Raw genomic sequence first — 23,830 nt, 5'->3', positions numbered from 1 at the left:
TATCTTATTTTTAAAAACTACACCAGAGGACGTATTCACATTAAAATTTTTTTTTATTTTTATCTTGTAAGTTTAATTTATCGCTCAGTATTTAACTTATAATAATCTATAATCAATGTTTATTTGAACAAAGAATAGTTTTAATTCTTTCTTTTTATAACGTACTTATATATACGAATACCAAATAATTTGCTTGGCCTTATTTCGATTGTAGGTAACGCAACTAGCAGCTGACTTTAATCTATGCCTTTTCTTTCCAGTCGCGATGTTTCTCAGTTAGTAATTTAAATGACGTTGTTATTTTATTACTTTTCTTGTATTGTAAAATTTGTAAATTCGTAAGTTCACATCACGGTTTACGTAACAAATATAAAACTACATAAATGTACGATGCGGAACGATTAGATATGTAATATAAAATATACATATGTCACCGGCCGGTAATTTTGTGTACGTGGTCAGTTAGTGAAGAAAACTATCATTTGAATTCATGTAATTCATTTAGCATGTAATCGCTATTTTCTTGCTGAGGCAATATGTTTATTATTTCATTCATTTATCTCTTAATCGCGTACGTTCGATATTTTCTATTCTACTATCTCTTTTCTATGGAGTATCATAACCTATTGCTGACAGTGACAAACGCCATGTGTTTTTCGTTATAGCTTTTATTGATATGATAACTAGGGTGCCTCAGGATTTGACGGCCGAGCTTCGTCAGTGTAATCTATGGGTATATTCAAGCAAAAAATGTTATATAAGCATAATTCATTTAAAACTTTATTAAAAAGTTATAATAAAAATACTTAATATAATAGGAACAGTAATAAATTTGTAGTTACAATGCTGTAAAACAAGAATAAGTACAGATTAGATAAGTATAAGACTCATTTTGATTTTACTTCATCTTAATGTGAACCAATAAACCCTTTATATTATTTTATCACATGTATCAATATTACTTGTTCAATATATTCTTTTTCCTGAAGTTGTTTTTTGTTTCAATATAAAAATATATTGATAAAGTTTGGCTGTTGAACATTGAGACATCCTGTATAATAATGCATTGAAGATTTTAACATATAATTTTTTAAGTATTTACCTGCTTTCCGCATGTGATACAAATGTAGTTTTTATCACAAATAAATAAATATAATATCAGTATGAATGATAGTATATTTTTTATAGGTAAATTTTATAAAGGTGGTGTTTTAATTATTTAAAAGAGTAACACCTCATAGCCTCATCAATATGGTTACATTGATGAAGACAAGAGGTTTACGTATGTCTGCACAGAAGCAAGAGACTCTTTTGAAATTGACTGCGTTATCTCTTGCAGCAATTTTATGTAAGTTTCCTAAATTAAAATAAGAAGAATTCTTGTAATATTCTAAGTAAATGTAATCTTTTTTTATAGCTTTTGCAACAAGATTGTTCTCTGTCTTAAGATTTGAAAGTGTTATCCATGAATTTGATCCATATTTTAATTATCGCACAACAAAGTATTTAGCAGAAAATGGGTTTTATAGTTTTCATAATTGGTTTGATGATCGTGTTTGGTATCCTCTTGGGAGGATAATTGGAGGTATGTTCCTCGGTATTAATTTTTAATCATAATATACTTTAATCATTAATTATTTCAGGAACAATATATCCAGGATTAATGATAACATCAGCAGCATTATATCGTCTTTCATGGTTATTAAATATTACCTTAGATATACGTACTATTTGTGTCTTCCTAGCTCCATTATTTTCTAGTTTGACAACAATTATTACTTACTTACTTACCAAAGAATTGAAGGTAAAAATATATTCAATATATATGTAGTATTTTTAGTATAATAAACCAAAATTATATTACTTTATGTATGATTTTAAGGATTCTGCATCAGGATTGTTTGCTGCAGCTATGATAGCAATTGTACCTGGTTATATATCACGATCAGTGGCAGGATCTTATGATAATGAAGGCATAGCTATTTTTTGTATGTTATTTACATATTACATGTGGATCAAAGCAGTTAAAACTGGAGCAATTTGTTGGGCAACATGTGCTGCTCTTGCATATTTTTATATGGTGTCTTCTTGGGGTGGCTATGTATTTCTAATTAATCTAATTCCTTTACATGTATTAACTTTAATGGTGACTGGCAGGTTTTCTCATAGAATATATATTGCATACAGTATTGTATATTGTTTGGGAACAATTTTATCTATGCAAATATCTTTTGTTGGTTTTCAACCTGTTCAGAGCTCAGAACACATGCTTGTAAGTATAAAATATAGTATCTCTGTTTTGTAGAAAATACTCTTTAGACGAAATTAATTTATATTTTGTACAGGCATTGGGAGTTTTTGGACTTTGTCAGATTCACGCTCTAGTTGATTATCTGCGTAGTAAAATGTCACAAGATGACTTTGAAATATTATTCCGTGGTCTTGTCATTTCTGTAGTTACTATTTCACTTGTATTAGGTGTTATCTTAACTATTACAGGTATATACAATAATGATAATATATTTCTTTGGATTATAAAGAACATTTATTAATTTTTTAATCATCCTAAATTGCAAGGAAAAATATCTCCATGGACTGGTCGCTTTTATTCTCTTTTGGACCCGTCCTATGCAAAGAATCACATACCGATAATTGCGTCTGTTTCGGAACATCAACCAACATCATGGAGCTCTTTTTACTTCGATCTTCAGATTTTAGTATTTCTATTTCCCTCGGGTCTATACTTCTGTTTTTCAAAGTTAACAGATTCAAATATTTTCCTTATCTTGTATGGAGTTACAAGTCTATACTTTGCTGTGAGTAAAAAGTTTTTATTAAAAATTCGTTAAAAATTGGTCGAAAATTCGAACAAGCACTTAAATTTTAAACTATACAGGGTGTAATGGTTCGATTAATGTTGGTTCTGGCTCCAGTAATGTGTATTCTGGGTGGCATTGGAGCTTCCTCTTTACTTGTCACTTATATGAAACAAGTAGAAAGAGGAAAAATTACAGATAAAAAGTCGAAAAAGTTTGAAAGTAATTATATACTCAGAAGTGAGGTAATTACAATGAACATCTTTTCTTAACTTTCATTTTTTACGAAATTTTATATTGACATATTGATTGCAGATTGCCACACTCTTTATAACAGTAATGTGTATTCTCTTCTTTTCGTATACCATCCACTGTACATGGGTTACAGCAGAAGCTTATAGTTCTCCTAGTATCGTGTTATCGGCGCGTTCTCCGGATGGTGGTCGCATGATCTTTGATGATTTTAGAGAAGCGTATTATTGGTTACGGATGAATACGCCAGAAGTAATTTTATAACTCTACCTAGACAATTTCCTGTTAATTTGCAACATTTAAAATTACGTTTCTTAACTGCAGAATGCCAAAGTAATGTCTTGGTGGGATTATGGATACCAGATCACGGCGATGGCAAATCGTACCATTTTAGTAGACAACAATACATGGAACAATACTCACATATCAAGAGTCGGCCAAGCAATGGCAAGCTCTGAGGAAAAAGCTTACGAAATAATGAGAGAACTAGATGTTAATTATGTTCTTGTTATTTTTGGTGGACTTACAGGCTACTCGTCGGATGGTATTACAATTACTATATAAACCTAAATAAAGCTATAACTTAAAATAGTCTAAGAACTTGTTCAATTATGATTTCAGACATTAATAAGTTCCTATGGATGGTGCGTATCGGCGGAAGCACTGAAAAAGGAAAATCTATAACAGAGTGGGATTATTATAACTCTGCAGGAGAATTCCGAGTTGACAAAGAAGGTTCTCCAATTTTGCTCAATTGTCTTATGTATAAAATGTGTTATTACAGATTCGGTCAAGTTTATACAGAAGGGGGTAAGCTTTTTATTATGACATGAATATAATTTATACTAGTTTAAAATAAATACAATTTGAATAATTTTATGATTAAACAGGCAAACCCTCTGGATATGATAGAGTTAGGAACATGGAAATTGGTAATAAAGACTTTGAGCTAGACATGTTAGAAGAAGCTTACACTACAGAACATTGGCTTGTACGAATTTATAAAGTGAAAGATTTAAAAAACAGAGGAATTTAAAAAATATATGGACTAATAAGAAAAAAATAATATTATCACATCTCTGTAAACTGTTTCATCATTTCACTTGCTTATAAGTTTTATAATTGTCTATAAGATATTAACATGGCACTAAATACAGAATTACAACTTCCATTAAATAGTGTAATTGAAACTTTTATAAAAAATATACTCAGGCCTCATTATATACATACATTATTTTAGTAAATATAGTTATATCGATTTATGAAATAACTTTGGAAGTAATCTTTATAATAATCGAAAAGAATCCAGCAGCATATTTATTTTAATAGCGTTTATAAGAACGTAATATTATCTGTAACTTAAAGAATATATATATTCAGGGTATAGTTTATCAAGTTGAGTATTCTTAGAGAAGCATTTATTTTAAACGTTAAATTATTAAACGATCCCTGTGTTCAAAGATAATGATTATCTTCGTAATTGCTTCCTACATACACATAAGTAATTACATTTAATAAAATGACTAAATTTAATAAAAAATGTAATTTTATTACTTATACTTACTGAGAATTAATAAGGTAAAGATTTATTATGCCATTAATCATGTGTTCATATGGATAATAAATTTGCATTAAAGAAGATTTCTTTTGTAACCAAGGTATATATATATATATCATAAACTCGAAACCTGTCAGAAACATCAGTAGTAGTATACGGTGTAAAATAGTATCAATTGATTATAAAATGATTTCGAATTATGATACATGTATATATATATGTATGAACATATGTATATTAGAAATACGTACCAATTTATCATCCATATGCTTTAGAAACGCATGCCTTATATCGTATGTTTTGTGGATGTGTATGGAAATATGTGATTTTCTGGTGAAGATGGAAATAAATGTAAACAGACAACATTTGTTTTTCGTACATACATTTTATTCGATATATTTTACAGATTGTAAAACCATTAAAACTTAAAGATTACGAAACTCCTGAACGATAAGTGTCTTTTGTTTCAGAAATATCGAGTCATCTATGTGAATTAATACGAATTGCAATGTTTATACAATTACCATAATTATTTTACTCTTAGCAATATCGTTAATTTAAAAAACGTAGGAATGCAAACGTTCATTTAAATAATAAATTTATTGGTTGGTGCATAATGAAGTTTTACTTGCAAATTTATTTGATTATCTTCTAATAGACCATAGAGGATCCAGTTGACTTAGCGGATCGATTATTCCTTCTTTAGGTTTCTCTTGAATCGACGTCGTTGAATGTATTGAATTAGCAGTAGAAGCTTTTTGTCGACCTAAAGTTTAAACAATATCATTAAACTATACTTTGTAAAAAATATTATTTTACAATACCTTGGTCAACATCTGATCGTTGGGTATTTATGCCAAGAGTTTGAAGGAAATCATCAGAAGGATGCATCTTCCTTGATGTTTTGTCCTTATTTCCCTTTAATCCTTCGAAATTTTCAAATGTCGAGCGAGTAGACGATAAAATTCCACCTAAATATCCGATAAGAAAATTTTATTTTAAATTAATTCAATCAAATCATATAAATAATTAGAGGAGAAATAGTTCTTACGCTTCATTAAAATGTCTTGAGCGTGGTATAATACCAACTGATACGCGAATAACAAGGACTCCTTATTTACAATTTGTTTACGGCACTTCAGAAGACCCTTGAATACAAGAGGTACATTGACTATTCCGCAACCTGCACGTATATGGCATACTGTTGCTGCTGCTACTAGGAATAAGCTGCTTAGTGCTCCACCATCCAAACAGTGCACCACCACTGGTTTTGTACAACGTCTCAGTGCTTGTTCTGTCATTACATCCGTTGAAAAAGTAAGCAGTGCACCTGGACTACTAGGAAAACCACTGAAAAGTAAAAAAGAATTATATACATAAAATGGTTGAATATTATTTATTTTGAAGACATACTTGGCAGGCCATGTAAGAAATTGCATGTGCACGACAGTCTTTTCTGAGTTCTTTTTAGTATTATGCACAGAAATAACTCTTTGGACGTAGGACACATGATTTACTCTCTTTTTTAATGATATCGTAAAGCTACCAATGTTCAGAATATCTTCTTCGTTTATAGGCCAGTATATCTCTCCATTTAATTGTGCATCGGATACTAAACATGCAATTATTTCACTTTCTTGTTCCCATATCATCATCCAAAATACTTCTAATTTGTCCGGCAATGGTGCTTGAGTAATAATAAATGCTGTTGGTATCCATTGTGTAATTTCCATTATATGAGAAGCATTAATATAATTTGGAATATCTGTCGACGATATTTGTACCCTTGTTGTGTCATATGGGATACATTCCATTACTCTATTTTCCGAAGAATGAGCTAGCGCTACTGTACACGATTGTTTTCCACTTTCCCTTTCCTAAAATTCAAGTATATTATTTTGTAGTGTGATTAACAGAATAATATTTTACACTATACAAGTAATTTGGAATTCATATGATCCTACTTCAAATTCTTGGACTTCCTTCCATTTTATATCAAGATTAGTTGCTCCACTTAATGTTTTAACAAGTAAGCTATCTACAAATTTCTCATATTTTTCAACTTCATTTATAAACTTCTGCAATGCTACTGGATCCCCTAAAGGATCCTTTTTAGGTTGCACGTCATTGTACCACGTATCCCATACAATCTGCAAATTTTCGTTTTCCGTCTTATCTTCGACAGTAGTAGTGTCATTCGACTTTACTTTATCATCTTCACTAGCAGTATCTTTCGTTTCATCTTTTGTCGTATCTTTCATTACAGCTTCGTCTTGTGCATTGCTTTTATTGACAGGACGTACTTCTGGCACTAAAGGTGCATGATTTATAGTGATATCAAGGTCAGCAAGCAAGTCCACATTAGATTTCTCTGACATTGTAGCGGGTTTAGTAGGATTCGCGCTTGTCGTTGTATTAGTTCCATTGTTAGCAGCTTGCATGTATGTTTGATTGTAATTGGTGTAGTTTTCATTTCTGCTAGAGGATGCTAGAAAAGTTAAACATAAAATTTAAATAATTGCAATGTTAATATAAGAAAATAGTTTGATATTTACCTTGAGTACTTTGCATTTGGAGACCATATGGTGTAGTGTAATAAATATCAGCCACACCTTGAGGCTGATAAGTCTGTTCTGAATATTGAGAAGATGGAGTTTGACTAACCATAGAATTATTACTAGCATTTGTGTATCTCGCACTACTTTCTTGTTGTTGGCATACACTGTTAATGCCGGTATTTATTTGCAGTGCTGATTCAGAAGGTTGCTGTGATACTTGAATTGATTGTGAAGTTTGAACATTACTAGGATTGTACTCATAACATTGGTTGGTGGAATTATAAGTGTATCCCATTTGGCCTTTATAAGATTCTGTCACTGGCATAGTTATTTGATTTCCTTGAATATAATTGTATCCTTGGTTGTATACATGAGAATAACCACCATACCCAGGGTACTGTTGCGGGTACTGATATGCTTGTGTGTAATTTTGCATACTTGTCAAAGGCTTTGTATGACTTTGAATTATTTCTGTATTAGTAGAACAATTTGAGTATGCATATGTATTAGAAGTATCTGTAGGTAATATAGTTTGTGTATATGAAACACTGGCATGTTGTAAACCATGATAGGTATTAGGGTAAGTTAAAGTGGCGTCACTAGCTGATACTTGTGACCCATATTGGTATACTTTATCTGTATAAATTTGTTTAGTTTGTTCTGTACTACTCTGCTGTGGATATTGTACAGCATTAGAGCTGTGCAAGTTAGAAGAATATGAAGTCCCCATATTATTTACTGGAACAGTTAAAGAACTAGTAGAATAAACAGGTTGAGGAATGCTTGTATTCATATATTGTGTTTGCATATAGTGGCTAGAGGCAGGAATATTAGTCGTTTCGGATGTACTTGGATTCGATGTGACTTGTTGAGCATGTAACTCAGATGGATTATAATACATTGTACCAATGTAACTTTGAGTACATGAAACTTCACTTTGACTAATTTGAGGGAGGATATAGTTTTGCATTTGAGTATTATCCACTGGTAATACATGTTGACTGATGGTTGAAACAGATTCTTGAGAAACAAATTTTTGTTGTGATTCAGGTATATATTGTTGGCCTTGCTGAGCTAAAGTGGTATAAAGCTGTGCTTGTACATCTGTTGTTTTAGTAACTGTACTTGCTAGAGGCGCAGACGTTTGTGTCATCGATGTTTGAGGTATCTCAGTTTTAGTAACACTAGTACTAGCAGTTTTATCAAAATTAGGAGGATATTGCTGTGCAATATTATATCCAGTATAATCAGCAGAAGGTTGGTAATTTTCATATTGTAATGTATTGGTAGGATAGTTATAAAGTGTTTGAGGATTAGCAGAATACTTATGCTGTCCATCTAAAGCTGTAGAAAATTGTCCATTGGATATAAAAGAATTTACTGGGTACTGCACTGCAGTGTTTGCTGTCGTCCCAATTACTTGTGGATAAGTATTTACAGTATCTGAACTATTTACTTGCATATAGTTTTGGCTTAAAGCAGTATTTTCGTTATATGTTGAAATTTCATGTGTATAGGGTACATTCGTTTTGTAATCCGTATATGGTGTAGAATAATACTGCTGCATAGATTTCGTAGACATTGCATCCAACGTAGTCACTCCACTAGAATGCATTGCATTTTTATTCACTGTGTCATTCAAGTATGACTTTGTTGCTGCATCTATCTGAACTTGTTTACCTTGCTCTTTATATACATTATAATACTGATTTTGAATATTTTCCTGCCTACTATTTAAATAATCCTTTAACTTAAGTCCACTACCAGTTCGATTTCGACTCTGATCATAAGTAGCGGCTGTTGTATCAATCCTTTCTTGAGAATTTTTATTGCTATCCTGTGCAAGTATTTGTTCTCGTTCTTCTTCCTGTACCTTACAAGTGCTTTTCACTCTTTGAAGTAATTTTGAGACATTTATTTCTAATTTCCTATAAAATTCAAGACCTTTGCTAGACTTTGCTAATAGGTCTTCATAAGCATCATAAGACGCAATCAAAGAAGAAATAGTATGTTCTCGGCGTTTTAATATTTCTTCGACTCCTTTTCGTACATTAGCAGTTTGGGCATATGCATCTGTTAAAGCTGCTAAGATGTTATCTTGTGCAACAAGATTTTGGTCTATCAATGTTACTAGAGTTTGATGTTTACTTAGCTGATCTGCAAATAAACGATCCAAGGGTCCAGAATCGGACGTGGCAGTAACTAGTAAGCGTGTTAGATCATCTTGTGAAATCGAATCTCGTAACTTTGCATGTAATTCGTTTCTTTGTCTACGCATTTCGTCAACCTTATTCAAAATGCGCCTTAGTTCCTTAGTATGCATTCGTTCTAATTCGATTGCACTATGTGATTTTTCAGTATTTTGTTCTGATAGGTACGCACTTGGCGAAGGTATATGGGCCATAAGATCAGCAAGCGGTTGAGAAAGTACTTTTAAATTTTTTACATGCATCGTTACTGCTTTATGAAGAGCATGATTACTTTCTGAAGCTTTATTATGAGCTTCTTCATACTTCTTAGCTTCTCTGGTTAAATCAGTGGCGACTATCGACGGAGGTCTCTTCCCAACCGTATCTTGATATTCTTTTTCTTTTTGTTCTTCATCAAGGAGAAGTTTCTTAATTTCTTTCAATATTTTTTCAACATCTTGGCTAGTATCCGATAATTTTCCCATTATATCGAGTAACTCTTGAATAATGTGTTGCTTCGCATTTAGTGCTGCGCATCTTTCAACCAGTTCATCAGGAAGAGGTAACCGCTCCCATTCAGTTGTTTGAGCATCGGGATCCCATAAACTCATATGTTCCAATTTTAAGGATGTTAAGTAGGTATTGAGTTGCTGATCCCTCTCTTCAATTTTACTACCGACGGAACGTAATATTTTCGCTTTTTCTTCTGAATACAAAGAACTTGCTTCGTGTACTTTCATTGGTATTAATCTGGCAAATATATCAGGACCTGAAACTTCAGGATCGTTGATGCTAAAAGATATTCCTTTAACTAAAGGAGCTCCCTTTACTGTAGGTAATGTTTCTTTTTCTGGTACTTCTTCGTGATATATGTACTCATTTTCATTTTTAGCTGCTTTACGTTTTCCTTCTATCACGTCATTTGTAAATGTAAGTGCTTCTTCTATAGTTGCTTTTTCTCCAGGAATATTTGAATAAATTAATTGTGCTTCATTTAAAGAAGCTAATGCAGCATTATAAAATGCTACCCTTTCTCCCATCTTTCTTTGTTCCTCAGCAGCTAATCCTTGATATAAATATGTAACTGCTAAATGATAAGCTTTCTTGAATTTCAGATAATGCTTCCAGCTCTGAAAAAAAATATTTTTAGAACAATGTTTCATTAATAACAGTAAGCAATATTTTTAAATTTTACCTTATAAATTTTAGTTCCAACTGTATCTGATATGGTTCCATCCTCACTTCCACCTTGTTCAAGTGTAGTTAATGCCAAATTGAAATAGTCCACTATCTGTCTCGCGACTTTTGCTACATGATACATATATCTTGTAGAATGATGTACAAGAGTAGACAATTAAAGCCACAAAAGATGTAATATATTTATGCAAATCTTATTTCTTTTATACTTACCTATAATTGTGGGTTTACGATTATCAAGCATACTTTTTTCTAATATACATTCTTGAGCTTGGGCTAAGCAAAGCTGGTGCATAAATGTCATAAGTTCTGGAGCTAAATCTACACCAGATGGCTGTGGGTAACTATTTTTTAAATGCTCAAACGCCCATGCTGCACATTGAAAATGAGCACAAGCCATCTTCATCCCATCAGCTGATGTCCTTTCTGTAAGTGCTCCCAACTGAGTATGCATTGCACCAATATTATACAAGATAGAAATTATTTCAAAGCGAATATTTGCCAATGAGCAAACCATGTTTGCATATGTATCTCTCCTATTTAAAATAAAATACATTCAATTCTTTAATTTTAATGATAACTATTCATCACTATGTCAATTATTTTACCATGTGAATGTGACCGCTGCTATACCATCTTTTCCCATAGGAAATCTACTATGAAGAAAATGCAATTGACAGTAATATCTTTTCAACAATGAACAGCCAGCTACATCAATGGGTGGTCGTACAGCCACTGCACGTAAGCTTTCTAATTGATGTATCTCATGTGTAAATGTTGCTGGATCTTTATTATAAAAATCACATATATACTAAAACAAAAAATGTTTATATCTCTAATTAGATTAATTGACAAACTGAAATAAATTAAAGAATGATCACGCGGTTCATTTGCAAAATGGAAATATGGAACGACAATTTAAATTTGTAAATAATAAAAACAAAACTCGAGTATTAATTTATGACAAAAAAAAGTTGCAGTGTGATTTATTTATCCACACCTGCTTTAACTTTGGTCCAAACGTAGTAGGCTCCGGGCTAACTTTTAATTGAAACGATATCATCGGCAACCTCGGTACTGCTTCCATTGTAAATTACTCAATAATATGTTATCTTTCCGAGGTTTCTAAAAACTGACATTTGATCATCTGTCAAACTTGTAGAAAATGGATTTAATCATGGAACATATTTTTCTTTATCACGTATATACTTACTGATGACGACTGAAGCGCCATTTATGGGTAGATATTCATGTGCAAGGGTAATTCCATTTACAATATATAAAAAATTTTTCTACAATTTACACATTATTTCAGGTAATATTTTGCATTCGTTACATCATTAATTACGATATAAAATATGAGATAGAATTAATTAAACTATGATGTACATAAGGAAATCATTTTCCGTACATTGGTCAAATAAAAATGCATCTTGACAATAAGGCATATTGGAATTAGCTAACGGTTTGTGTATGTCTATAGAAAAAAATAAACATTAAATCTACTTTCGAGATACTATTTGTTTATTTTTCCGATTAATAAATGAATATTGACAAAATTCGTTGTATTTTTACACTGCGGTTGTTGAAATAATGTGTTACGTATGTAATTAAATCTATTGTCGTAAATCTAATGAATATTTATATTTCATGGCTGTTTTGTTTGTAACTATATACGTGGCAACAGTGTATGGTAGATCGAACAATGAAAAGTGGCCATGTTTAGTTGTACAGTGGATATGTTTAGTTGTACGTTGTGTAGTGCTTGTGATCGGTTGTAAGTGCTTGGAATCTGTCGAAAAATAGGTTATTTGTGAACCGTTAGATTTCTAAAGTTAAAACGTGCATTTTTGGATTATACGTGTCGAAAACTATTATAATATACGAAAGAAGTCAATCATTTTATGTGTTCTAAAGTGAAATACAGCTTTGACATGGATATTGATAATCAAAGTGAAGACGGAGAAATAAAGAAAAGCCCTTTAAAGGATATGGACGATTTCAGGTATCAAAATTACATGATGTTTTATTAACTAACTAACCTCAATTCTCCCCCTCTCTTCTGATTCTCTATTTCTGCTTTCTTCTATAATTTGGGGTTAGGTCGTCCTATTGTCGTCCTTCTTTGTTTTTCTCTTGCTTCCCTTTGTGTCACTCCTAATTCTTCTAATTGCTTCTTTCTCTTTCTTTCTCTTTTCCCTTCTTGGCCCTTTCTCCAGCTTTTCTCTCTTTCCTTTACTAATTCTTTTTTTTATTCTATGGCTTTCTCTTCATACCTTGCTGCTCTTTTTAGTGCTTTTTCTCTTATTTCTGTCAGTTTCGCTTCCTCTGCCAATATGCAGTTCGGTGTTGTCATGTCTAGGCCTAGGATCCATTTTACGTATCTCCTTCGTATTTTATCTAGCCTTTCTTCTATGTTCCAGCTCCATATTCCATATTTTCCTTAGCAAATCCCATAGTGTTTCCCCTACTTCCTTCGGTGCATACTTCCATACTTCATTTTCCAACCCGTCTTCCCCCATTGCTTTCTTCTCCTCCAAGTTCCTTAGTTGGAAGATCACCTCTTCGTTCTCTATATTATCTTCTCTCTTCTCCATTGTTTTCTCTTCTGCTTGATGCTCCTCCGTTTTTGTGCCCTCTTTGTGCTCTGTTCCTTCTAGAATTTCCATAAAGTACTTTTTCCACTCTTCTTCGCTTATTTCTTCATCTATATCCTCTCTTCTTCTTCTATATTTATTTATGTATTTCCATGCTTGTTCTGTTTTGATCTTCTTGATTTTTTCCATTTCTTTTTCTTCGTGCTTTTGCTTTCTTTGTTTGCACCACTGTCTGAATTCCTTTTTTTCCTCTATGAGAGCTTCTCTGCTGCATTTTCCTTTCATTAACTTTGTCACCTTCCTTCTTATCTCTTTTCCTCTCTTTCCACTCCTTGTCGTACCATGCTTTCTCCCCCATGCCCTATCTCCTTATCTTCACTTTCTTCTTTGGTATCGCTTTGTTTATCTTCTTTTTGATTTCTGTCTACATTTCCTCTACCGTTCTTCCATTGCAGGTCCAGTCTTTACATTCCTCCAAGTATTTTTCTACACTTTCGTTTGTCCATTCCCTTAGTGTCATATATATAAATAAAACAATATAGCAACACGTGATGATAAGTAATGGAGAACGGTACCTCCCTTGCCTTTGTCCCACCCTAGACTTCTTTTCAGTAATGCATATATGCACATATTGTTTTCTTTTACTTTTTAAGTAAAGAAAAATAAGGTAATAGTGAGCAATTTGGTGTGTGTCTTCGATTGTTTTCAAACTTTAGTATATTATAAAGGACTGTTTAGAGAAGCAAAGTATCACAAAAAGCAGAGTTGTGAACAAGTTTAAATACTTCTAATTTGACTATAAAACTAAACCTAAATCTAATCTCTAACTATATGAGAGCAATTGAATTGAAACTAAACATTAAACAGGTAAAAGAGCAGTTTAATTTAATATTTATTAATAAAATAGTTACAAGAAAGAACATAACAATACATGTAACAAATATACAAAAAATGGAACTTAATAATCATCTTTGTCGCTATCAGTATATAGCTATTTCAGCTGATTTGTGTTTGACGATCACCGTATGACGTTTCGACGACTGTTCAATTTTAATTTAGCTCTAGTGGACGAATCGCGAAATACAAATGACAAAATTTAATACGGTTTGGACTAGATTGAGGTTAGTTTAGGTTTAGGTTTAAAGTAAAATTAAAACTACTTATAATTGTTCGCGATACTTTTTTCGTAATATTTTGCTTCCTTAAATAGTTCCCTTTAATGTACTAAAGTTTGAAAATAATCGAACCTACCAAATTGTTCACTATTAGCGAAAATAAGTTTCGATATGTATTTAATAATATCTAGTATGTCGTTAAGTTCTAACAATAATATTTTTCATTATTGATCTGTATTTTCTTTCAATTAGATATGTTGTATATGCATTGCACGTATATATCAAATGAAAAGAAACATACATATTCTACCAAATCAGTTTTGTGTGTGTAAGTATTAGTTGTTTTAAGAAAATTATACTTACAGCTTTTCAGAAGAGGATGGAGGAGATACAGCAGACTCTTTGGATATAAAACCACCACAGGCTGTAGTCCGACATCACAAATCTAATTCATCACGCAGAAGAGACAAACACAGTGATAGAAGAGATCGTAGGGAAGAAAAGGAAAGGAAGTCTAGACATCATGATCGTGGGGATGATAAACATAGAGATAAACATAGACACCGTAGGCATGGTGTGGATATTTTGGAAAGATCAGAGCGTTCAGAAGGTTCCAAAAGAGATAGGGAGAGGCTTGAAAGGCTAGAAAGAATGGAAAGTCACAGAGATAGAGAGTCTAGACATGATAGGAAAGAGAGAAGTACAGGGGACCGTGTTTTGGAGGATCTGAGAGAAAGGTATGCGCATATCTCACATTTACTTTGACAAATAAAGCTATATTTTTCATTAATATGTCTAACTTACAGGTTATTGGATAAAAGAAGAGAAAGGCGAGAAGATTCGCGGGACATTCGGGATTACAAAGTGGAAACTCGTCGTGAGATTCGTTTGGACGATTCTCGGGAATTACGCGAACCGCGTGAGCGTAGAGATATACGGTTGGAAGATATGCGAGAACGTCGCGATACTCGTATTATCGATGATATTAGAGAACGACGTGAAATTCGAATGGAGGAACATAGGCATATGAGAGTATTGGAAGAGCAGTACTCTGAAACAGAGTTAATGGAAAGGCCTGAAAGAAGTGAGAAACGTCATAAAAGATCACACAAGCATGATCGACTTCGTGAAAGAGATAGAGAAAAAGCAGAGCGCGAAAAAGAACATAGAGAAAAACAATTGCGTGAAGCAATGGAAATTGTCACGGAAGAGCGAGATGATATGGAAATGAATGAAATACCGATACAGCCGAAGGACCCGAAAGAAATGACCGAACAGGAACTTAGGAAAGAAAGATTACTGGAAGCGGATAGAGAGATGGCAAGGAGGAAAGAAGTCTCTAGATTGGAGTTGGAAGCGCGACGAATGAAAAGAGGGGAAAAACGACCTCTAAGCCCAGACAACAATCAAGATCCATCTATCGTGGAATTATCGGACGAGAGTCCGAGTCCGGCTCATTCGGATGAAGTTCGTTCTAAGTCTATCGAGTAAGTATTAAAGCAGAATATCTGTTGTAATCGATATCATGATATTCTATTTTTGATTTCTAAAACACCTTGGTTATTTGTTTACGCATCTAGACATTCATCCGATGGAGAAAGAAGTATGCGTGAGAGGTCCTCCGATAGACATTCTTCCGACTCATCCGAATCTAGCAGCGATGATGACGATGAATCTAATGATTCAAATAAAGGTTCTAACGCCGATTCTAATGACGGTTCCGATTACAATAATCCAAGCCCCTTATCTGTTGATCGGTTGGCTAAGTCTGATCATTCTGACGGGGAATCGCCTGGACACGTAGATTCAAACGGCGCGTCCAAGAATATAGAAGAAGAAGGGAAAAAGGAAGCCGAAGAGCCTGAATTACCTCCATATTTGCCAGCAATTCAAGGTGCGTAATTTAATCTGTTTATTTCATTTGATTTTCGTGTTGATGATGAATGACAAAAAACAAACTTTTTGGCATTGCAGGTTGTAGAAGTGTAGAAGAATTTCAGTGTTTAAATCGTATTGAAGAAGGTACATATGGTGTAGTGTACAGAGCACGTGATAAACGTACAGATGAAATTGTTGCTTTGAAACGTTTAAAAATGGAGAAAGAAAAGGAAGGTTTTCCGATTACCAGTCTCAGAGAAATAAATACTTTGCTGAAAGCTCAGCATCCAAATATCGTTACTGTTCGAGAAATAGTTGTTGGTAGCAATATGGATAAGATATTTATTGTAATGGATTATGTTGAACATGATTTAAAATCGTTAATGGAAACGATGAAACAAAAGAAACAAGTGTTCATACCAGGTAAATAAATAAAATAATTGAAATAAAATAAAAATAATTGTATTATTGATAAAAGAAATAAAACATGAATATTTTGTCCACAGGAGAAGTCAAATGTCTTATGCAACAATTATTACGAGCAGTAGCTCATTTACACGATAATTGGATACTTCATCGAGATTTAAAAACGTCAAATTTGTTACTAAGTCACCGAGGTATTTTGAAAGTTGGTGATTTTGGTTTAGCACGAGAATATGGTTCTCCATTAAGACAATATACTCCGATTGTAGTAACACTTTGGTACAGAGCTCCTGAATTGCTACTAAGTGGAAAGGAGTATAGCACTCCCATCGATATGTGGTCAGTGGGGTAAGAAAAATATTACAGAATCAGTATTTCTTTCTATTCTATTCTATTCTATTCAGTACATGTTTGCGTTATCAATGAAATAAAATGTTTTTTCCAGATGCATTTTTGCAGAATTATTAAGAATGGAGGCACTCTTTCCTGGTAAATCCGAAATTGATCAATTAAACAGGATTTTCAAGGAATTAGGTACTCCAAATGATCGAATATGGCCAGGATATAGCAAACTGCCGTTGGTGCAGAAAGTTCCATTCGCTCATTATCCCGTAAACAATTTGAGACAACGTTTCAGCTTATCCTTATCAGATTTAGGCATCGAGTTATTAAACAAGTAAGTAAGATTCTTTAAATAATGTTTTTTAAATTTAACGTCGTTTTTCTTTTTTTGTTAACTTAAAATATTTTTCTTTTTAGGTTTCTTACGTACGATCCTCAACAACGAATCTCAGCGGAAGATGCTTTAAAACATGGCTACTTCACAGAAGCACCGTTACCAATAGATCCACAAATGTTTCCTACGTGGCCAGCTAAGTCAGAGCTTGGGATACGAACAGCGAATGCTTCACCAAAACCACCAAGTGGAGGGAAAGAATACAAGCAATTAGGAGATGGAGACGATGCTGATTTAAGCAACTCCGGTTTTCACATGGGTCTTACCGAAGGCGGTAGACAACCACCAATTGGAGGTGGATTCCATTTAAAGTTTTAAACGGAGACCAGAACGGAGAGTCAAAACGGAGTTTTAAACGGAGAGTCTGTAGTTCTACAGACTACAGTTTGTACATTAATTTCGACGTATTTATGTTTTACATTTGGGATTATATCAAACGAATAAAATATTTAATTATTGAACATTGTTCGTATTTTTTATTTTGTGGCTAACTAAACCTTATCTTTCATTTGGACTTTATTTTATATAACAGTTGATACTTTTTGTTGCCAGGAAGAGATAGTTGATTAGAAGACCTCCAACAAGAACTTAATTCTATTGAGTTTATTGAGTTTAATACATTACAAGCTTAAAAGATTCTTTGAAACGTATACATTCGATAAAGCGTAGCTTCATTGTCAAGGAATTTCAGCAATTTTACTTTCCAGCGTTGTTCATGTTTTTCGGTAGACCTAGCAGCGAGTTTATGAGTTCAGAGTTGCGCTTAGAATGACAGAGGCAGGGTGGCAACATCAGCAGTCTTGCAAATTGTAAATCATTATTCTAGAAACACATTTCACATATTTATTAGGATCATTAAAACTAAACAGAAGTCATTTTATATTTTCTTACCATTCCTCTGCCGTATGGAAGATTCAACCCCAACAGATTCCTATAAGAATCTTCAGTTGCTCCCAGTGTTTGGTACGTGATTCCCAGCATTACAAGTAAGATCAGCACGTATTTTACCGGTGTCATACTTTGTATACAAAAATATGTGAAAATTATTAATTACCCTCCTTAATTTAGTTTCCAATTTAAAAAATTTTATACAATTACCTGCTTTCTGTACTGTAGGAATTGATGCAAGTGCAAATACTGTTTCTGTTAGTCGGGTAAAGCGGAATTGCCCTGAGAGCTCCAAGCTACGGTACTTTTATACGGGTGATGTTCGTGGGGGTTGAAATCTGGTCACGACAGACGGATCTGTGAATGACAGTTATCTCCTTGAGGGAATATTGAAGAAATTCATCCATTTTCTTTTTTAATTATTATATAAGCTCTAGTATTGTTTATGACAGAGTTTTTAATCCACTGGAGAAGATATATTTCTTCTCTTTCTTACTTTAGAAATAACTTTGTGATGACATATCATTTCATCATAAAATTTCTTCACAGTATCACGACGAATCGAAATTTCTGAAGATTATTATTTTTTTCATCCAAAGATGTTGGCCATGAATTTCTTGGACACCTTGATCCTTCTCCTTAATTTTCCATGATGCTTCACCATTCTCCTAAAAGTTCCTAAAAGGTTCCACTTTTTTCTTTTTTCGCAACAACATCCTCTTTGAGAATTTTATTTTTTATGTACAATAAATTTAACACACAGGTGTGACAAAAGTAATGATAATTGTAGCGGATATAAAGGAAGCAATAGGACTAAAAAAAGTACCGATATGCTCCCATTAATATGCATTATTTTCATTATTACTGTTATTCTGGGTCATTGACGTTCTTCCTAAGTTGTCTTACATATTGAAAGAGCAGATCAAAGTCGAGTAAGAACCTTACTGAAGGTATTGGCGCTCACATTTATACGCCCGCGCTTACGATTAGTAACGTTCACAAACACGCAGTGCATGAACGTCTTATCTACATTTACGACTCACTGCTTTCCAGTTAACGATATGATAACGCAAACATATGGAATTTATGTATACATTTACGTTGTAGAAGAATATTGGAGCTCTCAGGTGTTCAACTTTACGATTATTTACAATGTCTTTTGCTTTTGGCTCATTAACGACGCTTCGCGCGATTTCTCCCTTGCCCTCTCTTTGCAAACGAACACGAGAAAAGTTTCCTTAATTCTTAAAGGATGAGGCTCCGAGAGAATGTCTTATTTGGACGAATTTAAATGCGAATCGTATATTGTAGTTTCAAGATAAATAGTAATATCTCTTGTTTTTTACTCGTTAACGATGTTTCGCATGATTTGTTCCTTGGCTTCCCTTTGCAGACGAACACGAGAAAAGTTTCCTTAATTCTTAAAGGATGAAGCTCGAAGAGAATGTCTTGTTTGGACGAATTTAAATGCGAATCGTATATTGTAGTTTCAAGATAAATAGTAATATCTCTTGTTTTTGACTCGTTAACGATGTTTCGCGCGATTTCTCCCTTGGCTTCCCTTTGCAGACGAACACGAGAAAAGTTTCCTTAATTCTTAAAGGATGAGGCTCCAAGAGAATGTCTTGTTTGGACGAATTTAAATGCGAATCGTATATTGTAGTTTCAAGATAAATAGTAATATCTCTTGTTTTTAACTCGTTAACGATGTTTCGCGCGATTTCTCCCTTGGTCTCCCTTTGCAGACGAACACGAGAAAAGTTTCCTTAATTCTTAAAGGATGAGGCTCCAAGAGAATGTCTTGTTTGGACGAATTTAAATGCGAATCGTATATTGTAGTTTCAAGATAAATAGTAATATCTCTTGTTTTTAACTCGTTAACGATGTTTCGCGCGATTTCTCCCTTGGTCTCCCTTTGCAGACGAACACGAGAAAAGTTTCCTTAATTCTTAAAGGATGAGGCTCCAAGAGAATGTCTTATTTGGACGAATTTAAATGGGAATCATACATTGTAGTTTCAAGATAAATAGTAATATCTTTTGTTTTTTTACTCGTTAACGGCGTTTCTGTGATTTCTCATGTTCTCGCTTCCCTTTGCAGAAGAACGAGAGGAAACTTTCGTTAATTCTTAAAAGACGAAACTTCAGAAGGAGATTTTATTCGCACGAATTGGAAAATTACGTTGTAATTTCGCACATGAAATATATAAAGATCGAAACGAAATATGTAATAAATCAGAATCTTAAAGTAATGCAATCTTATTATACAGTTCCAATAATTAAGGAATTGTATTTATTCATGAGACGCCTACACGAAGATGAAGAGCGATAAATAACGAAGATAGGTTCGATATCCTTCGCGGTTGGGCAGTTACGAATAGAGGGGAAGAATGTGAGGACAAAGGAAAACGAAAAAGTAAAAGAAAGAGAAGGAAAGAGGAAGGAGAGGAAGAGAGCCTAGAGTTCCAAGAGTCCATATACGATAATCGAAATCTTTGTAACCTGGGATAGGTGTGGGTCACTAACCAGCAACCGGCAGAAAGCTGGCTTGAGACTGGTACCGTGGCCTTGATTCTTTCTTAAGACCCTTCAATCCAAACTTGAAGGCATGTGTCGCGTGTCGATCATGTTACAATTCAGTTTTCCTCATACGCGAGACTTATCGTATACGTAGAAATCTCTTTTGTAGAACTCTCCCTTTTCGTTCACTTCGCATCTGTAACTCGAATTCGTCGAATAATCATGAAATTAACGCCATTGATGATGTAATTAAAAGCTGTTTGATTTCTTCGCTACAAGTATCGTAACTTTAATTGACGAATGGATTCCCGTAATTTTCCCAAGGATTCCACTCCTTTCCAACGCGTGTTGTGTAAATCACATAGGTGATGTAGTTAGAAACATCGGGGCACGGTCCAAACGAAACAGACGTTTTGGCCTCCCGAATTATCTATTAGTCTCCTGTTAATAGCTTTCTCGTGTACATATCCGTGGCAAAATATTAAACGATCGTCCAAGCTGAGGTTTCTAGAAGGAAAGATGCATTAATGGTTTCTATTAGTTACATGAGACAATGTATTATTCTATTGGGTCAAGGATCATGGAATCACATAAAATTTCGTTGGCCATTCTCGATACTTTCCCTTTCTCAAGTTTTCAATTTCTATTCTTTTTTTCGTGAAATCAGCACTGCGCTATTGATCGTATCGCGGCTAGATAGAAGATAAGAATCTTTGTAAGAGGGACGACGGTACGTCTGTGTCCAATTTTGTATCTATCATATATACAGTTTTGTCATACGACTTGTCATGTGACTTAATTATGCATTCCGTTTAGCCGTTAAAGCGCTTTAACAGGTTTTACGTACGAAAAACTCATACAACCTGTATCGAAACACATTTGACTTCCCGATGCCAATGAACTTCAAAGACTACGTCAATAATCCGTTCCCGCTGTTCTGGACCCTGGTCCTCGAACGCAAACTGGATCTTTCACGCCGAATTCGTTTGGGGAACGAAGAACAATTAATCGATTGGCATTCTAAAATTTGAATACTTGTCCCGTTTAACTCCTCGTAGCTACGCATCTGTCTCCGTTCTTCCACTTTTGTTCTCTCGTTTTACCAAGAAACGTCACCTTCCCTCGTCTTTCACCAAATCTAATCGCGGATCGACGGGCTGGAAGCCAGTACGTTCGTTACTTAAATGTTGATTTTAGTGTAAATGATCTTCAACTCTTTTTCTTTTCTTTTCGCCATTAGAAAGCAAACAAGCCGATAAAACAACCGGTCGCAAGTTCAAGGTGAATTGGCTATTCCATAAAGTGCCTTATTTTTAGGATTCTCGGGGATACCTGTGTCGCTACAATCAATTCCCAAATTCTCCAATGGGACGAGTCTCTTCTTCGCTCGACTTCCAACTCGCTACTTTTTCTTTGTTCACCACTAAACTCGACACAAAGGTTTGGAAGCCTTCATTTCTTAACGATCCTATCAACGTTATCCTTTTTTCCCCCGCCGTTCTGCCGCTTTAGCGCCCGGACTTTTATCTAACACGCGAAAGCTATAACAACGAGGAATTCATCGATTCGTGGAACTAATAAAATTTATTTTTTTGAACTTGCATGCCACGAGATCGCAACTGAAGGATTGCAATGTAACGAAGGCATATTTCTCGTTATTAAAAGAAATATTTTGTATTATTCAAAAACTCGTGCCTAGCTTAATTAAACAGGAAAAGAAAGAATGCTATTGCGGAGAGAGCCGAGTTGAATTTTTTTCCTGGGTATATGTAGGTATTCCGATATCTGGCACACGCTGTCCCGTCGATAATAAATTTGCAAATTACGATCGTAAGCTTCGTGGCGGAAGCATTCACGGCAACGGGTTTCCAGTATCATTGAAACCAAGGTATACCAAATAGAGAACGAGTATGGCATTCGTAACGGATCGCATTATCCTAGAGACACAGTATCATACTAATCAGCCCTAGCGCAAACCAAAACACTACTGCATGGGATATTGTTGTGCGGACACGATACGATAACACTTCCACTTGTACTCAAACTGATAATGCACTTGTTTATCACAATGCACTAATTTAGCGATTTAGTAGGAATCGTCGTACCTTTTTGCAGCAGTTAACGCGTCGTAATGGAGCGGAGCGGACGCAGTTATAAATTGTAAGTTCATTCAATTCCAATTTCCAGCATAAACAATTCTATCGCAGTCGTAAAGCGATATGCGAAATTGTCAAGAGTAGGATGTATATCGCATATCAACTTCGGAAGCGTCACAAACCAAAATAATTTAGTTGAAAGAATACCAAAGGAGAATTTCCAGAACTAAGCATGGAAAATTACAAAAATAATACTTGACCATCGTTTGTTAAAGTGGATTCTTTTTGCCAATATTAATATATTTAACAAATAATTTTTTCAACGAAATGATTTCTCTTTGACTGAGTCGCGTTACTTTCAAAATACATGTAGGTCGTAACGTTATCGTTAAATTTCCCTTATTTACAACGAATAACAACTAAATAGAAAAAGAAAACAGTAAATTATATATACACGCGTATCTTTTTAAAACATCCTATATCGGAGTTCTAATGAGAGACTTAAAGCATTCGTTTCACTCGATAAAGCATCATCGAAAAAGGCTTTACTGCTAATCGGTTCCATTTCACGAAACTATTGCACGAGATAAGGGTTAAAAGAGGAACGAAAATGGTTATACGTATGTGGCGGGGAAAGATAAAGTCATATATATCGGGATTAGAAGCTACGAAACCGTCGAGATGCAAGTTAAGGTGCAGGATCACGCACACAAAATCGCTGGACGGTGTGTCGTTGCTTCGAGACAAGGCGTATCGCGTCGCGTTGAGAATTGGTGTACGTACACTGTCATGTTCTTCGTGGTCAAGGACGTCGGAGACAGGGTCTCCGCGTAGGGTGCGGGAGCCGCGGGGTCCCTAGGCGATGGAGTAGGTATATATGGGCGTCCCCGCGCGTTCAGAATACCAGATTCATGCAAGTTAGCCCTCCCCGCGAAGCGGGTGGTGCGCTTTGAAAAATTCATCGCGAACGACCTGACGGAGTAGTTGCCCGGAGGAGCCCGGTCACGG

At 34.3% G+C, this 23,830-nt stretch overlaps 3 protein-coding genes across 6 annotated transcripts; 2 read left to right on the top strand and 1 right to left on the bottom strand.

Moving 5' to 3' along the window:
• Positions 1–229: 229 nt before the first annotated feature.
• Positions 230–4,991, top strand: LOC132907486 (dolichyl-diphosphooligosaccharide--protein glycosyltransferase subunit STT3A). Of its 3 annotated transcripts, none has more exons than XM_060960639.1 (12): positions 230–338; positions 1,189–1,348; positions 1,418–1,585; positions 1,644–1,804; positions 1,883–2,272; positions 2,346–2,499; positions 2,578–2,816; positions 2,897–3,061; positions 3,132–3,320; positions 3,393–3,612; positions 3,690–3,878; positions 3,959–4,991. In XM_060960639.1, exons 2-12 carry the CDS (start codon positions 1,252–1,254, stop codon positions 4,102–4,104), a joined length of 2,118 nt encoding a protein of 705 aa, XP_060816622.1. In that variant the 5' UTR covers positions 230–338; positions 1,189–1,251; the 3' UTR covers positions 4,105–4,991. The 3 variants fall into 3 exon arrangements, with proteins under 3 accessions (XP_060816622.1, XP_060816621.1, XP_060816620.1); XM_060960638.1 differs by having other exon boundaries at positions 244–450; XM_060960637.1 differs by having other exon boundaries at positions 244–457.
• Positions 4,992–11,793, bottom strand: LOC132907476 (tyrosine-protein phosphatase non-receptor type 23). The gene is made up of 10 exons (XM_060960603.1): positions 11,571–11,793; positions 11,179–11,381; positions 10,784–11,106; positions 10,569–10,681; positions 7,182–10,503; positions 6,591–7,114; positions 6,040–6,503; positions 5,678–5,976; positions 5,451–5,597; positions 4,992–5,392 (listed from the first exon to the last, which is right to left on the bottom strand). Exons 1-10 carry the CDS (start codon positions 11,655–11,657, stop codon positions 5,271–5,273), a joined length of 5,604 nt encoding a protein of 1,867 aa, XP_060816586.1. The 5' UTR covers positions 11,658–11,793; the 3' UTR covers positions 4,992–5,270.
• Positions 11,794–12,317: 524 nt separating this feature from the next.
• Positions 12,318–17,665, top strand: LOC132907321 (cyclin-dependent kinase 11A). Of its 2 annotated transcripts, none has more exons than XM_060960284.1 (8): positions 12,318–12,575; positions 14,648–15,019; positions 15,089–15,769; positions 15,863–16,176; positions 16,257–16,583; positions 16,667–16,931; positions 17,029–17,259; positions 17,343–17,664. In XM_060960284.1, exons 1-8 carry the CDS (start codon positions 12,475–12,477, stop codon positions 17,635–17,637), a joined length of 2,586 nt encoding a protein of 861 aa, XP_060816267.1. In that variant the 5' UTR covers positions 12,318–12,474; the 3' UTR covers positions 17,638–17,664. The 2 variants fall into 2 exon arrangements, with proteins under 2 accessions (XP_060816267.1, XP_060816268.1); XM_060960285.1 differs by lacking the exon at positions 12,318–12,575 and adding an exon at positions 13,718–14,288 and having other exon boundaries at positions 17,343–17,665.
• The last annotated feature ends 6,165 nt before the right edge of the window (positions 17,666–23,830 follow it).

This window comes from Bombus pascuorum, chromosome 5, assembly GCF_905332965.1.
Source record: "Bombus pascuorum chromosome 5, iyBomPasc1.1, whole genome shotgun sequence".
Lineage (NCBI taxonomy): Eukaryota > Metazoa > Arthropoda > Insecta > Hymenoptera > Apidae > Bombus > Bombus pascuorum.
This window is presented reverse-complemented; position numbering and strand designations above follow the sequence as displayed.